We start from the raw sequence: 12,775 nt of genomic DNA, 5'->3' as shown, positions 1-12,775 counted from the left end.
GGTCAAGAACAAACAGGACGCAATGAACGTGTGGTCGTAACTCGCGTGGTGTGAGGTGGAGTCACTGCAGCACAGGCTAAGTGACGACGTAAAACATAGTGTAGTGTATAAAATATAGCGTAGGAGAGATAGTGTATAGCAGTGTTGAGTGATTAATAAATAAGCGATGAAAGATATCTTTGGTATTGAATTAATAGTTCTCTCCATACATCGAAAAAACTCCTCCATGGATCCCCCTTTTTCAGGAGAAAAATCCAAGGTATACGAGGGACAAAGGTGACGCACGAGAACGATATTTATCAACGCTACGTTGGTACCCCTTTTATTTTCAGATGCACAAGCAGCGTTATAACTATTGTTAATAATTAAGTATCACAGGGTGCTTACGGAACACCTTATTAATGATTAAATCAGAAGTGCATGTCGCCAAATAATATGGGGTACTTACTGGCCAATTAATTAATGTAATTGTTGGCTTGTAAGCCTTCTGGGTTACCTGATAATTGACGTTTGTGTTATCAATTAATGCTTGATTAATTATATCATCGGCCAATAAAATCTCCATGTTACCAGATATTGGCATTTATGTTGTTAATAAATTATTATTATTATCAGAATAAATTCGGGGTGTTAACCGTCATTCGCTCTATCTTTTTCACTTCTCAATTAAATGTCGTCTCTTTCGATAGGTATTTCTTGTACGCAATTTAAAGCAAGTGAGGCTTTGTTAAAAACTTTTGCGTAAAAACTGTTTATCCTAAATAAGCGAATTCTTCTTCTGATTACGAAATGTCGGAGGAAGCATTTGTAATTAATGATTGTATTAAAGAATTTGATTTTCCTAGCATAAGCATAGCTGATTTAAATTAGCAAAGAAGGCAGACCAATAGTCTGCTTTTATACCAAATATTTTTATTTATTAAAAAAAAAGATAAAGATGTATGTATTATTTGTAAAACAATAGTGATAAGGAAAAAATGCTGTGCTTACTAATAATATGTATAACTAATACTTAAGTTATAGTCATGTATAAAAAAACTGTGATGATTTAGCTGAGTCAAAAAAATTAAAAAATGTTAAGTAAAAAATTTTTTTTCATAGTCTCTTGATTACACTTTAATTTTTTCTTTGTTACTTTTATAAATTTCAAGTGTCATAGAAAAAAATTGGTGAGAAAAATATTGAATGTTACTAATTATTGATTTTATTCATTATTTTTAACACTAATATTTTGTACTTATGTCAAATAAAAAATTGATTACTAGTTTAATTGACTAATAAAGAGTTATATTTTCATTTATCTAAGTACTAATGAAGTTCTCTGCGATTTCCATGCAAATCTCTCAATCACGAATTAATCTCTTGAAAATCGCCAAAATATTCATCAGTCGCCAACCTGAAAATTTTGTCGCCCAAGCTAGTAAAAAATCGTCAAATTACCGACAAGTCGCCAAATCTGGTCACACTGTGCCCGAGGCACGGAGTTCAGACCCACTTTCTTTGACTGACTCTAGCGTGGTGTATGCGCTTTTCACAAGCGGTACAAATGCGTGGAGCACTCAGCTCAAACCGCTTCTGACACACACATACGTACACATGACATAGAGTGTCTGATGTTATACACCCATTGAACAACGTAGTTTTTACATTAATCTAGCAAATCTTCAAGCCTTTTATATTTATGTTATTGTTATCCCCCATTTCATTTAATATATGGAGTGTACGATAGTAAATGTATGCAGCAGCACTGAGAGCTAGATGTCACATATTTTCCTTGAGTCTAGAGTCATATATGTAGGCTCGCAGCTTGCCCCAAATTGTACGATTGATTCGCTCTGCTACACCAATGTGCTGTTAAGTTTTAGGAAAGGCCACATAAAGTGCAGCTTCCAACCTCTGAAGAACAACTACTGATCAGTACGTAAACAGCATATATTGGTATCGAAGCCCAAGCACTCCTTACAAAATCGCTCAGGCAACGTCCTACTTCACCTTTAGATTTCACAGCATATACCATCGTTAATCTTGAAATCGTTTAAGTTTGGCAATCTGTCAAACTTTACAATTTATAATGCAACCATCAAAAACAGCTCTGTTTGAGTCTTTATTACCTGTAAATTTATTTTGTAGTGCCTTGAGATATTCTGCTAATACATGCCTAAATCTAATGTACCAAAGCATGGCCCGATTTTTTTTCTCTAACATCTTATAATTTTTCTAAGAATGGGTTTTGAGCTTCTAGAATATCATAAGGTAACAAATATTTGCTATCAATTCATACAATCATCATTAGACACAATGCTTGAAATTAGAGAATTATCTTTACTATAATTAGTATTAGCTTAATGACTCTTCTACATTTGCAGTTTGCCTAGTGAAACATCTTGGTTCAACATAAATCGGTCATTAGACAGTCTAAAATTTCTTCATACATTTTTTTACTATTTATATTCTGGCTGTCTTTTGCGTGTTCTACTATCCAATAAGGACTTGTATATTTACTTGACGTAAGAGTCTTATTTGATTTTAGATCAAATATACCTAACTTTTTGTTTTCTAAATAAATAAATCGTTATGTCACTGCCAGCAAAGCATCAAAGCGAAAGCAAGTTACCGGCCGACGTTTTGGAGTAAATGACCCTACTCTATTATATCTTTTTTTTATTGTTACTATCTGAAATACATCCTTCTTCCTCCGCTCTTAAGTCTGTGAAGGAATCTCTGTTAGAAAATTTAATTAATTTTCCATCGTGATTTAAAAATCTCTAGAGTATAGCTTAGATTTGGAAAAATGTTCAGTAACACGTGAGTCTACTACATACTCAACAATTCTTTTAACACGACTATGAAAGAAATTTTCCTTCACGCACTTAAAAAGCAGAGTGGTTCTTGTTGCTACATTTTTTGGTTTTTTTGTTAGTATTTTTAGAATTGTGTCCATCATGCGTTTGGGTTGGTGGCAGTTTGTCTTTTTGGATCAAATCCGAAGTGTAGTTTGTTTCGTACTTGATAACATTTTTTTTAATGTCACTTCTTTTAATTTATTTGATCCTTTGCAGCATCACTGCAGCATAAGACATATGGTACACTATGTTCTAATATTCTAGACGTAGATATCAGTAGTGAAAATTTATTAATGATCATTTGACAACTAGATAAAGAATGAGCACAGTATCTACATTGATCCAAACAAAGAAGCTAGCCCAATTGTCACATAAGAAAAAATAGATCGAAATGAAGGATAGCAATTCAATCTGATATTAGGTAGGTCAAAGGAGTAAGAATTGTCCTCCATATTTAATAAAAAGTGAAAATTTGTCAATGATCACTTGAGGACTAAATAAATAGTGAACACAAGATCTACTTCAAAGTGCAACGTTTCGCTGGCCATAGGTTTGCCAGCCTCATGAGGCAAAGTTTATTTACTGTTGTACACACAACAAACCACACTATTATAAAACATAAAAAAATAACAATAATATTTGACAACTATAACTATAAAACTTAAATCATTAAGAAAGAGACGTAGTACAATTTTAGAGTGCAATGGCTACTCATTTCGATTAAGGAGGCTCCCTCGTGACAGTTCCCGAACCAAGACCAGATGAATTTAATAGTTAAAAATCTATTGAATCCAATAATATAATTATTTATAACGCTTACCCTGCGAAATTTCGAGATATTATTAATTTAATGTAGCGCTTTCTAACACGTATTCTTATGGTGGAGCTCGCACACGCGATGAAAACAACTTGAAAACTCGAACAAATCAACAGTTCCCGTAATAAGAGCGCACACGTTTAGTAGAAAAAAAACCTCCTCTTTCGAATGATGCCTAGCAAAGTAAGTGTTACCTGGAAAATTTTGAGATATTCTAATAAAAATTGATCAAGTCATTGTATTTCCATAGCTTAGCCTATGTTCTCTTGCATCAGTGATGCCAACTATACTTGAGTTTGCGAGCAAATTTGTGATCTATGACGTGTTGTTGATGTTGTAAATTTAATGTATGTTGAGATGTTACGGAATCTTTCCCATGCATCTTTCTATGGTCATTAGTGTGATGCATCGGGAAACGTTTAGTTTTTCCTACATATAAATGCGGACAGTCCCTGCATGAGAACTTGTATACCACTTGGCTGTTGCCAAAAACATAATTTTTATATTTGCCTGATTTCATAATTTTGTTAAGGGATTTTTCAATTCATGGTAAAAAGGAAATATTATACGGTTTTAAACTATTCTCAGTTTTTTTTTAAATTGTTGTTCACAAAAGAAATTGACAAGTGAAGTTTTGAGTGAGCGTATACCTGATTAGGCAATTTATTTAAAGATAATTTATTAGAAAAAATGAAAATCCTATATTTAATATGTTTATTAATAAGGAAATGAAGATAGTCGTTTTCAAGCAGGGACTATTTCACGATTTGAATGATATTACTATGAAACGATTTATGTTACAGTAATATCGCTTGATCAACTTGATTACAAACTATGTTTTTTTAGCGATAGTGGGTGATTCAATAGAAAATTAAGTGTACGCTATGTTAAAGTTTCTTTTCTGTACCACTTAATGATGATCTGTGAATTCTTTATAATTAAGATAATGTCCTAAAAATTGATACTATTAGTACTCTGAATTTCATGAATGAATTTGATTTTCTCCTGATGACTATTGAAAACATTTAAAAGTGTGTTAATGTGTTTTTTATGAACGCAAATTGACGTATCATTAAAATTAAGGAACTAAAAAGGAGCGTTGCGATTATATGTGTTTTTCAATTCGCATGAACACCAATCTTAGGGGTACCAGCTGTTTGCTGATAGAAGGGGCCTTAAACGTAAAAAAATGATTTTCAAATGGAAATTTTGTGTAGTCTCTGAGTGTATCTAATTGTATATTACTTATATTGTTAATTTGAGAATACCTTCTATTTAAACTTTCAAGAACTCATTAACATAGGGTATTGGTGAACAAAGAAGTAACCTCAAGGCACATAAGGATGAAATCTTGGGGAATTCTGATGTTTTTGATTTTATAGAAAATTTTTTTTTTATTCTCTAAGACTGCATAATATTTCTTTTTAAAAATAATTCTTTTACGTTTACGGCTCCTTCTATCGGCAAACAGCTGGTACTTATGTAAGTGTAGTACCCCTATAGGTTCACTTATCTCTCGATTATTTGCGGACTTGGTGATGACGGATTGCTAAGGTTGGTGTTTATCCGAATTGAAAAACACATGAAATTGCAACGCTTCTTTTTAGTTCCTTAATATTGATGATACGTTAATTTGCGTTCATAATAAACACGTTAACACGCTTTTAAATGTTTTCAATAGTCATCAGGAGAAATCAAATTCACCCATAAAATTTAGAATAATAATAGTATAAATTTTTTGGACATTATCTTAATTATAAAGAATTGATAGATCATCACTAAGTGGTACAGAAAAAAATCTTCAACAACGCATACCCTTAATTTTCTGTTTAGTTACCCACTATCGCAAAAAAAAAAAAAAAAAAAAATTTATAATTATGTTGACTGTGCGATATTACTGTTACATAAATCTTTTCATAGTATTATCATTCAAATTGTGAGATAGTCTCTGCTTGATAGCGACTATCCTAATTCCCTTATTAATAAACATATTAAATTTAGGATTTCTATTTTTTCTAATAAATTATCTTTAAATAAATTGCCTAATTATGTATACACTTACTCAAAACTTCACTTGACCATTTCTTATGTCAACAACAATTTTTTTCAAAAAACAGAAAATATGTGATCAAGAACTTAGTTTCAGGAAAGGAACCATATCTGAAATAATTTATATTAATTTAAATCAGACTACGCTCAATAGACAGGAAGACGTTTATTCGCTCAGCAAAGTTTTTTCACTTTTGTGACGAATTTTGAAATTTTGAAATATCTCAAGAAGTGTTCAATCACCGACGGTCACGTATGATTCGCATACGTACACTTTATCATCAAAGCGTTGTGGCCATCGTACTGTCCAAATTCACTTAGTTGACATGAGTGGCCTTTACACTCTAAAATTGTACTGCGTCTCTTTCTTGGTAATTTAAGTTTGTCGAAACTAAAGACGCACCCCACTTATCATCCTAGCGTCGCCGCCTTCCCAGTATCCTCTCGAGTCATTGGCAACTCGATATAGGACGCTGACTTACCTCTCCCTTACTGGCACCTAGTTTTTTTTTATTGCTACAGTTAGTTGTTCGTCATCACTACACGCGCTCAGTCATATGTCACACACGAGCTACCTCTGTATGTAAACTCTATCGACATTAATATACTGTTTTAATTTCCACAATAAGAGTTTGTGTGATTCTGTGCATTTCATTCGTTGACCCTCTTATTGCCTACACAAGCTTCCATAACTCCCACAGGTCATGGGCCCAGGAGTGGTACAGTGAAAGAGGCTAGGAGACATATTTGCGTTTCACGGTCACCCATATCCAACTTGCAGCTGCTTTCGTTCTCTCGAAAGTCCCGTGCTTTAATAATTAAGCATGAGTGCGTCAAGTGTAAAGTTTTACCCGCTGAGCAAAAACAACCATGATACCGGAAGAATTGAGATGCGCGCCGTCCTTATTAAGAACGATGCCTGGAGATTCGTCAGCGGTGACATAGAGAAGCCTGTTGTAGTTGATAATGACAACGAATCGAAGAAGGAGTTCCAGTAGTGGATGATCGGCGACCTACAAGCACAGTCTGACATTATTCTCGCAATCAGCTCATCCGAGATGAAACAAGTAAAGTCGTGCACCAGCTCGAAATAAATATGGACGACCCTTAAGGCGATTTACGTTTCCAGGGGGCCGGCAAGCTTTGCTAAATTATCTTATCTCGACGAAAATGCTAGACGATGGAACCAGAGAACACACTCGAAAGTTCTTCGACGTAGTGGACAAACTCTTGGAAATGGACACTGATATAAACCAGGATCTACTCTCTGTGATCTTACTCCGCAGCCTCCCAGAGACATACGAAAACTTTCGCTGTACGATCGCTTTTCGTGACGAGCTGCCCTCCCCAGAGGCTTCGTGAATGAAAGTTATAGAAGAATACGAATCGCAAAGGAGATGCAGTCAGGAGACGCATCAGAATGCGATGCTGGCGAAAAAGGCGGAAAGCGGAACGCAAAAACAGAAAACAAACAAGGAACCCAAGTGTACAGTACTGGGGAACGACAAGAAAGACGCCCGAATGAAGTGCTTTAACTGCGGTGAAATCGGTCACAGAGCAAAAAAGTGCAAAGCACCGAAAAACTAACCAGTCAGCGGGAAATGCGATAGACGTGTCCTTCTACACTGCAGTTGAAGAGACAGCTGAAGCTGTACGAGCAGAAACACGGTCTGCCGACGCATGGTGTCTCGACAGTGGATGCACGTGCCATATGTGCAAGACCGCGAGTGTATTTAATAGGCTCGACAAGGAGAGTGCGGGGAAGCTCAACCTGGCCAGCAATTTGTGCACGGACATCAAAGGAAAAGGACCGGCGCTAGCACGTCTTCAGAGCAACGGGGAGGCAAAAAAGACCAGTTTCCAGAAGGCAGACTCGTGCCAGACTAACACACTAATCTAGCATTGGTTAGTAAGATCACTGACAATGGACTCAAGGTAACATTCCGTAAGACGCACGCAGAGATCGTCAATGATAAGGGAAAAATAATCATCACCGCACCGCAGAAGAACGATCTAGACTACTTGCAAGGAGGGGCGAGCGAAGAATGCAATGTAGCCAACAGCGAAGTAAATGGAGGCAAGCATTCCCTAGGTAACTGGCACGCACGACGAGGCCATTAGAACGTAGCCTACATCCGGCAGGCAGTGAAGAGTGGTGCGATAAAGGGAATCAACGTCGCAGGTCTCGAGCAGAATTTCGAATGCGAGATATGAATGCAGGGGAAGATAAGCAGACAGCCGTTTCCCAAGGCATCCACGAAAACGACGGAGATAGCAGATATAGTTCAATCTGAAGTCTCCGATGCAGAACCCCTCACTCGCGGGTAATAGGTATTTCTGCACCTTCATCGACGACAAGTCCGGATGAAGCGAGGTTAGATTTCTAAAGCAAAAAACCAAGTGCGACAGGAATTTAAAAAATACAAGGCTCTTGTAGAAACCCAAAAAAAAAATATCAAACGTCTGCAGTCCGACAACGGGCTTGAATATGGGAAGAAGTCGTTCAACGCGTTTCTCGACAAGGAGGGAATATCTTGACGTCTTACGGCTCCATACAACCCAACAACCCAGAGAAGAACGGAGTCGCAGAGCAAAGAAATAGGACCCTTGTAGAGACGGCCCGTTGCCTCTTCTTTCAATCTGGACTCCCGAAATCTTTCTGGGCAGAAGTTATAGCACAGCAAACTACATCCACAATTGATCCTCATCCAAAAGGTTGGAAGGAACAATACCGTATGAGCAATGGCACGGGCACCCTCTGGACGTATTTCACTTGGAAATATTCGGCAGTAAAGTGCACGTCATGTACAGGTGGATCACCAGGAGAAAGTTAGACCCACGCTCCAAGAAGGGTATCTTCGTCGGCCATTGCCTGGAAACCGAAGGCTATAGAATTTGGATTCCGGATGATCGAAAAGTGGAGGTCTCCCGAGACGTAAGGTTCCTCGAAGAGCCCCCTACGAGCCCACCGAGCCCGACGATAGGAAAAAAGCAAGAAAAAGTGAAAGCACAGAAGACGCGTTCCTCAACGTCAGCTTGACATTCACCAGGGAACTGAACCACGCCACTGAGACCCGGACTCCGACGAATAGATCACTGTGATGAAAGACAAAGTGGCTTCCATCCTAAAAAACGACACCTAGATCCTAATCAACCGAAACGAAGCCAACAGCATAGTAGGAAGCTTGGAAGGAATGGAAGCTTGGCAGTATGGAAGGAATTTTCTGGAAACTTTTGCTCCAATGGCCCGTCTAGACTCTATCAGAGTCAACTTATCCATCGCCGCTTAAAAGAATCAGCACGTACGCCAGTACAACATCGTGACGTCGTACCTTAACGGACGACTAGATGAGGGTACATACATTGATGTACCAAGCGGGCTGCCCCTTGTGCTGAATCATTTCACCCAGAGCATCAGACACGACCGTCGAATCGTCTCCAAGGCCAAGGATGCCTTGAAAAGTCTGTCCCAAGGCGGCAAAGTCTGTTGCCTAGGAAAGGCACTAAACGGGCTAAAACGGACGGGGCGTGCATGGTACAAACGGCTAGACGTCGAACTACGCAAAATCGGAGTCACTCTGACAGCCGGGGATTCATGCGTGTACCTGCTGAAGCCCGGGGAAAGGCAGATGATAATCGTAGTTTACGTGGAAAAAATATTGATGATTGGATGAAGCTCAAAAGCGATAGGAACTATATCTTTGCTACTCAAAAAACTTTAAAATGAAGGACCTTGAAACACCCCGACTCTGCCTGAAAATCGATTTCATCAGAAGCAGTGAGTACATACTCATCTATCAACGCACGCACATTCAGTCACTACTGAAGCAATACGGCATGGCTGAATCTCACCGTGTATCAACACCAATATGGGGCGGATCCAGGCTTCCGAAGGAAGGATATAACGAACGTTCCGAAGAATCTCCCTATCGAGAACTCGTTGTCAGCCTACTTGGCATCGCAAGAGCCTGCAGGCCCGGCATCTTTCACGCTGAAAGCTGCCTCAGTTAGTACAATGACTGCTTCGGAGAGGTGCACTGGCAAGCGGCGAAGAGAGCCCTACGATACCTGAAGGATATGCAAGACCTTGGCATCTGGTACTGCATCGGGGAGAATTTCGTCGCCGGCTATGTAGACGCGGACTACAGAGACTGCCTCAACAACAGGCGACCATTCACCAGGTTCGTGTTCATCGCCAGTGGAGGGCCAGTGTGCTGAAAATCAATGAAGCAGCCTACTACAGCCTTATCCATCCCCAAGGCCGAGTACATGGCACTCGCCGATGCAGGAAAAGAAGCCATACACCTACGACATTTCCTACTGGAGTTGAATACATTCTGCCCCACAAAAATTGTGTTGTATAATGACAACTTCAGTGCCAAAAAATTCGCCTTAAATCTGGTGTTCCATATTCGCACCAAGCACATCGACATACGTCCCGCTTCGTACGAAAAAATTGTGGAGTCTCGCGCCATCACTTTGGAACACCTAGCATCCGATAAAATGCCTGCCAACGTCTTAATCAAGATAATATCTAAGGAAAGACAACTATGCTGCGTGGAGTCCCTCGGACTCCGAAAGTTTGGAGAAAAGCTGTCCGAAGGGGACGTTAAGAGGAAGTGTTAAAACTAAAAACACGAGCCACATATCATCCTAGCGCCGCTGCCTTTCCAGTATCCTCTCGAGTCATTGGCAACTCGATGGAGGACGCTGACCTACCTCTTCCTTACTGGCACCTAGTTTTTCTTTATTGCTACAGTTAGTTGTTCGTCGTCGCTACTCACGGTCGGTCACGTCTCACGCGCAAGCTACCTCTGTATGTACACTCTATCGACATTAATATACTGTTTTACTTTCCACTACATCCTGATTGATAAATTTTCACTTCTTATTAAATATGGAGGACGATTATTACTCCTTTTATTTACCTAATATCAGATTGAATTGCTGTCCTTTATCTCGATCTATTTTTTCTTATGTGACATTTGGGCTAGCTTCTTTGTTTTGGTCAATGGTATTAAGTGATTTTTTATATTTTTATTCGGATGGAAGTTGTCGCAGGAGTATCTCTATCTTTGATTTATGAGAGGATAATGAAAATTACTCGGGCTATCTTTATTTATAAATACAATCTTTGCCTTTGCTGTTCTGTGAAGTGCTGATCAAGCTCCGCTTGTAGTTCTGCTCGGAGCTCTGTTCTGAACTGCAGACATTCTAGAATCTGGCTGTCCTTAACTGACTTAATTCTAGCTGCCTGATTCTGGATCTTAATCGACATTCAAGGATATTTCCTCGTTTTGTCCTGCTCTAGTTAATGATTTAGAGCCTCAAGATCTTTTTAAGGGGACTCCAGCGGGAAAAGTTAAGAGATCGTAGGTAGTTACACTAATAGATAAGCATCTGCTGATTCCAGCAGTGTCTTTATTTACCCATCTAACCGTGAAAAATTTCGAGATAATTGCTCTCACAAGTTTACACATCATTCACAACCTCTTATGGAACAACGTTAAAATATGATAATTTTTTAACCACAATGGCGGAGTTATATATTAGGGCAGTAACTGTTTTATAGAGAAAAGTCTCAGCATTCAGATGGTACCTTGAAAAATATAGGTAACCCTAGGAAAATTTGAGATATTCCGTAAAGTACTGAGCAAGTCGTCGTATTAGTATGCAGTTATACATTTATATCCATGATGGTGCTTGCAGTCCACATCATATTTATGTACTCATTTATACTTACAGCAGTGATACAAAGTGATCCCATTATTTTCGGGTAGGTATCAGTGTTCACTGAGAACCCGTTAAGTGCTCCCTGAAAAATGGAAGTGTTGGTCTAATCTATTGTTTATTTAGTTCCAATTGATTTTTTTTAAATTCTATCTTTAAGTTTTTCTTGCGCGCGTCGTGTCTTTTTGAAAGTCTGGTACTTTTTTCTTAAAGCTATCTTCTCTAACTTTCAAATCATTTAATCTACAATCTTTTTTAAACTTAGCTATTTCTATCTGGCTTTTTAAAGAACCTTTAATTAGAATGTGCTGCTTATGTTCAGGGACAGTACGAATTACACCAAGACATTTTTCTATTGGATTAAAAACGTCTCACATATCCTGAGCTTTGCTTATATCCCCTCCTAAAATGATCCAAACCAAGTTATAATTAGCAGACAACCAGCCGAACGCAAGCTGTATCACCCGGAAACATAATCAAGCATACACACATGAATTACACACTACAATATTTTTAAACTAGTTGATTTTTATTTTGAAAACTGTAGTTAAAAAAAAATACTTGTAAAAAAAGAAAGGTTGCGTTTTTTATTTTCTACAAGCTAGTATTTTCTTCAATTTAATTAAGTGGCTGGAACTTTTGATTTTCTGATAGTACTCCAGCTACTTTTCAAGTACTAAGCGAATAAATAAATTAAGTTCCTAAAAAATGAGCACCTCTAATTATTAAAATCATTATAGTTACATCTATATCAAACGAACCGCAAGTTAGAAAAAAAACACAATTAATGATTGAACCATTTGTACGGATGGACGGGTTTTGGTTTCGATTGAAAAATATTGCTAACGTTTGTCGTACAAAATCTGAAATTGACTACATATAATTTATTTTTGTTTTCAGCTTCGCTAACTCTACAAAATGAATGTCGGAATGTAATATTACGGCACACGAAGAAGACTGGAGTTGACTCTCTCCCTCTACCAAAAATGTTAAAGAAATATCTTCTCTATCAATGACAGAAGTATATTTTTTTATGGATCTTCTTTTCCGATGAAAATGGAAGTATGGATATAATTGTGTCCATTTGTACATGTATTAGCAAATAAAAGTTTTTTAAATTGATTATATTTTATACAGCGTCCTCAGATTTTTTTTGAAAATTTAATATTTAATAGAAAATCGAAAAATAAGTTACACGTATTTTTTGTGTTGGTTTACATCTGTATTAAGCTGCTTTAAAAAAGGTGAGTTGACTTCTAAAGCTTAATCCAAAAATAGTTTTTTCTAAATATTTTTAGTTCTCATTTGTTCGGGCATAGTTTTGCTAACTGTATTC

At 37.6% G+C, this 12,775-nt stretch overlaps 1 protein-coding gene across 3 annotated transcripts in view; it reads left to right on the top strand.

Moving 5' to 3' along the window:
* The window catches only part of LOC106642730 (neuralized-like protein 2), a 173,354-nt gene extending 160,819 nt beyond the window's left edge, over window positions 1–12,535 (top strand). For all 3 annotated transcript variants that reach the window (XM_089593820.1, XM_089593821.1, XM_089593819.1), the window contains exon 4: window positions 12,340–12,535. In XM_089593820.1, coding sequence (XP_089449946.1) covers window positions 12,340–12,455 — 116 coding nt within the window. In that variant the 3' untranslated portion in view covers window positions 12,456–12,535. The remainder of the gene's footprint in view (window positions 1–12,339) is intronic.
* The last annotated feature ends 240 nt before the right edge of the window (window positions 12,536–12,775 follow it).

This window comes from Copidosoma floridanum, unplaced genomic scaffold (assembly GCF_036245765.1).
Source record: "Copidosoma floridanum isolate Cflo_tuat_1 unplaced genomic scaffold, Cflo_Japanese_pri ptg000020l, whole genome shotgun sequence".
NCBI lineage: Eukaryota > Metazoa > Arthropoda > Insecta > Hymenoptera > Encyrtidae > Copidosoma > Copidosoma floridanum.
This window is presented reverse-complemented; position numbering and strand designations above follow the sequence as displayed.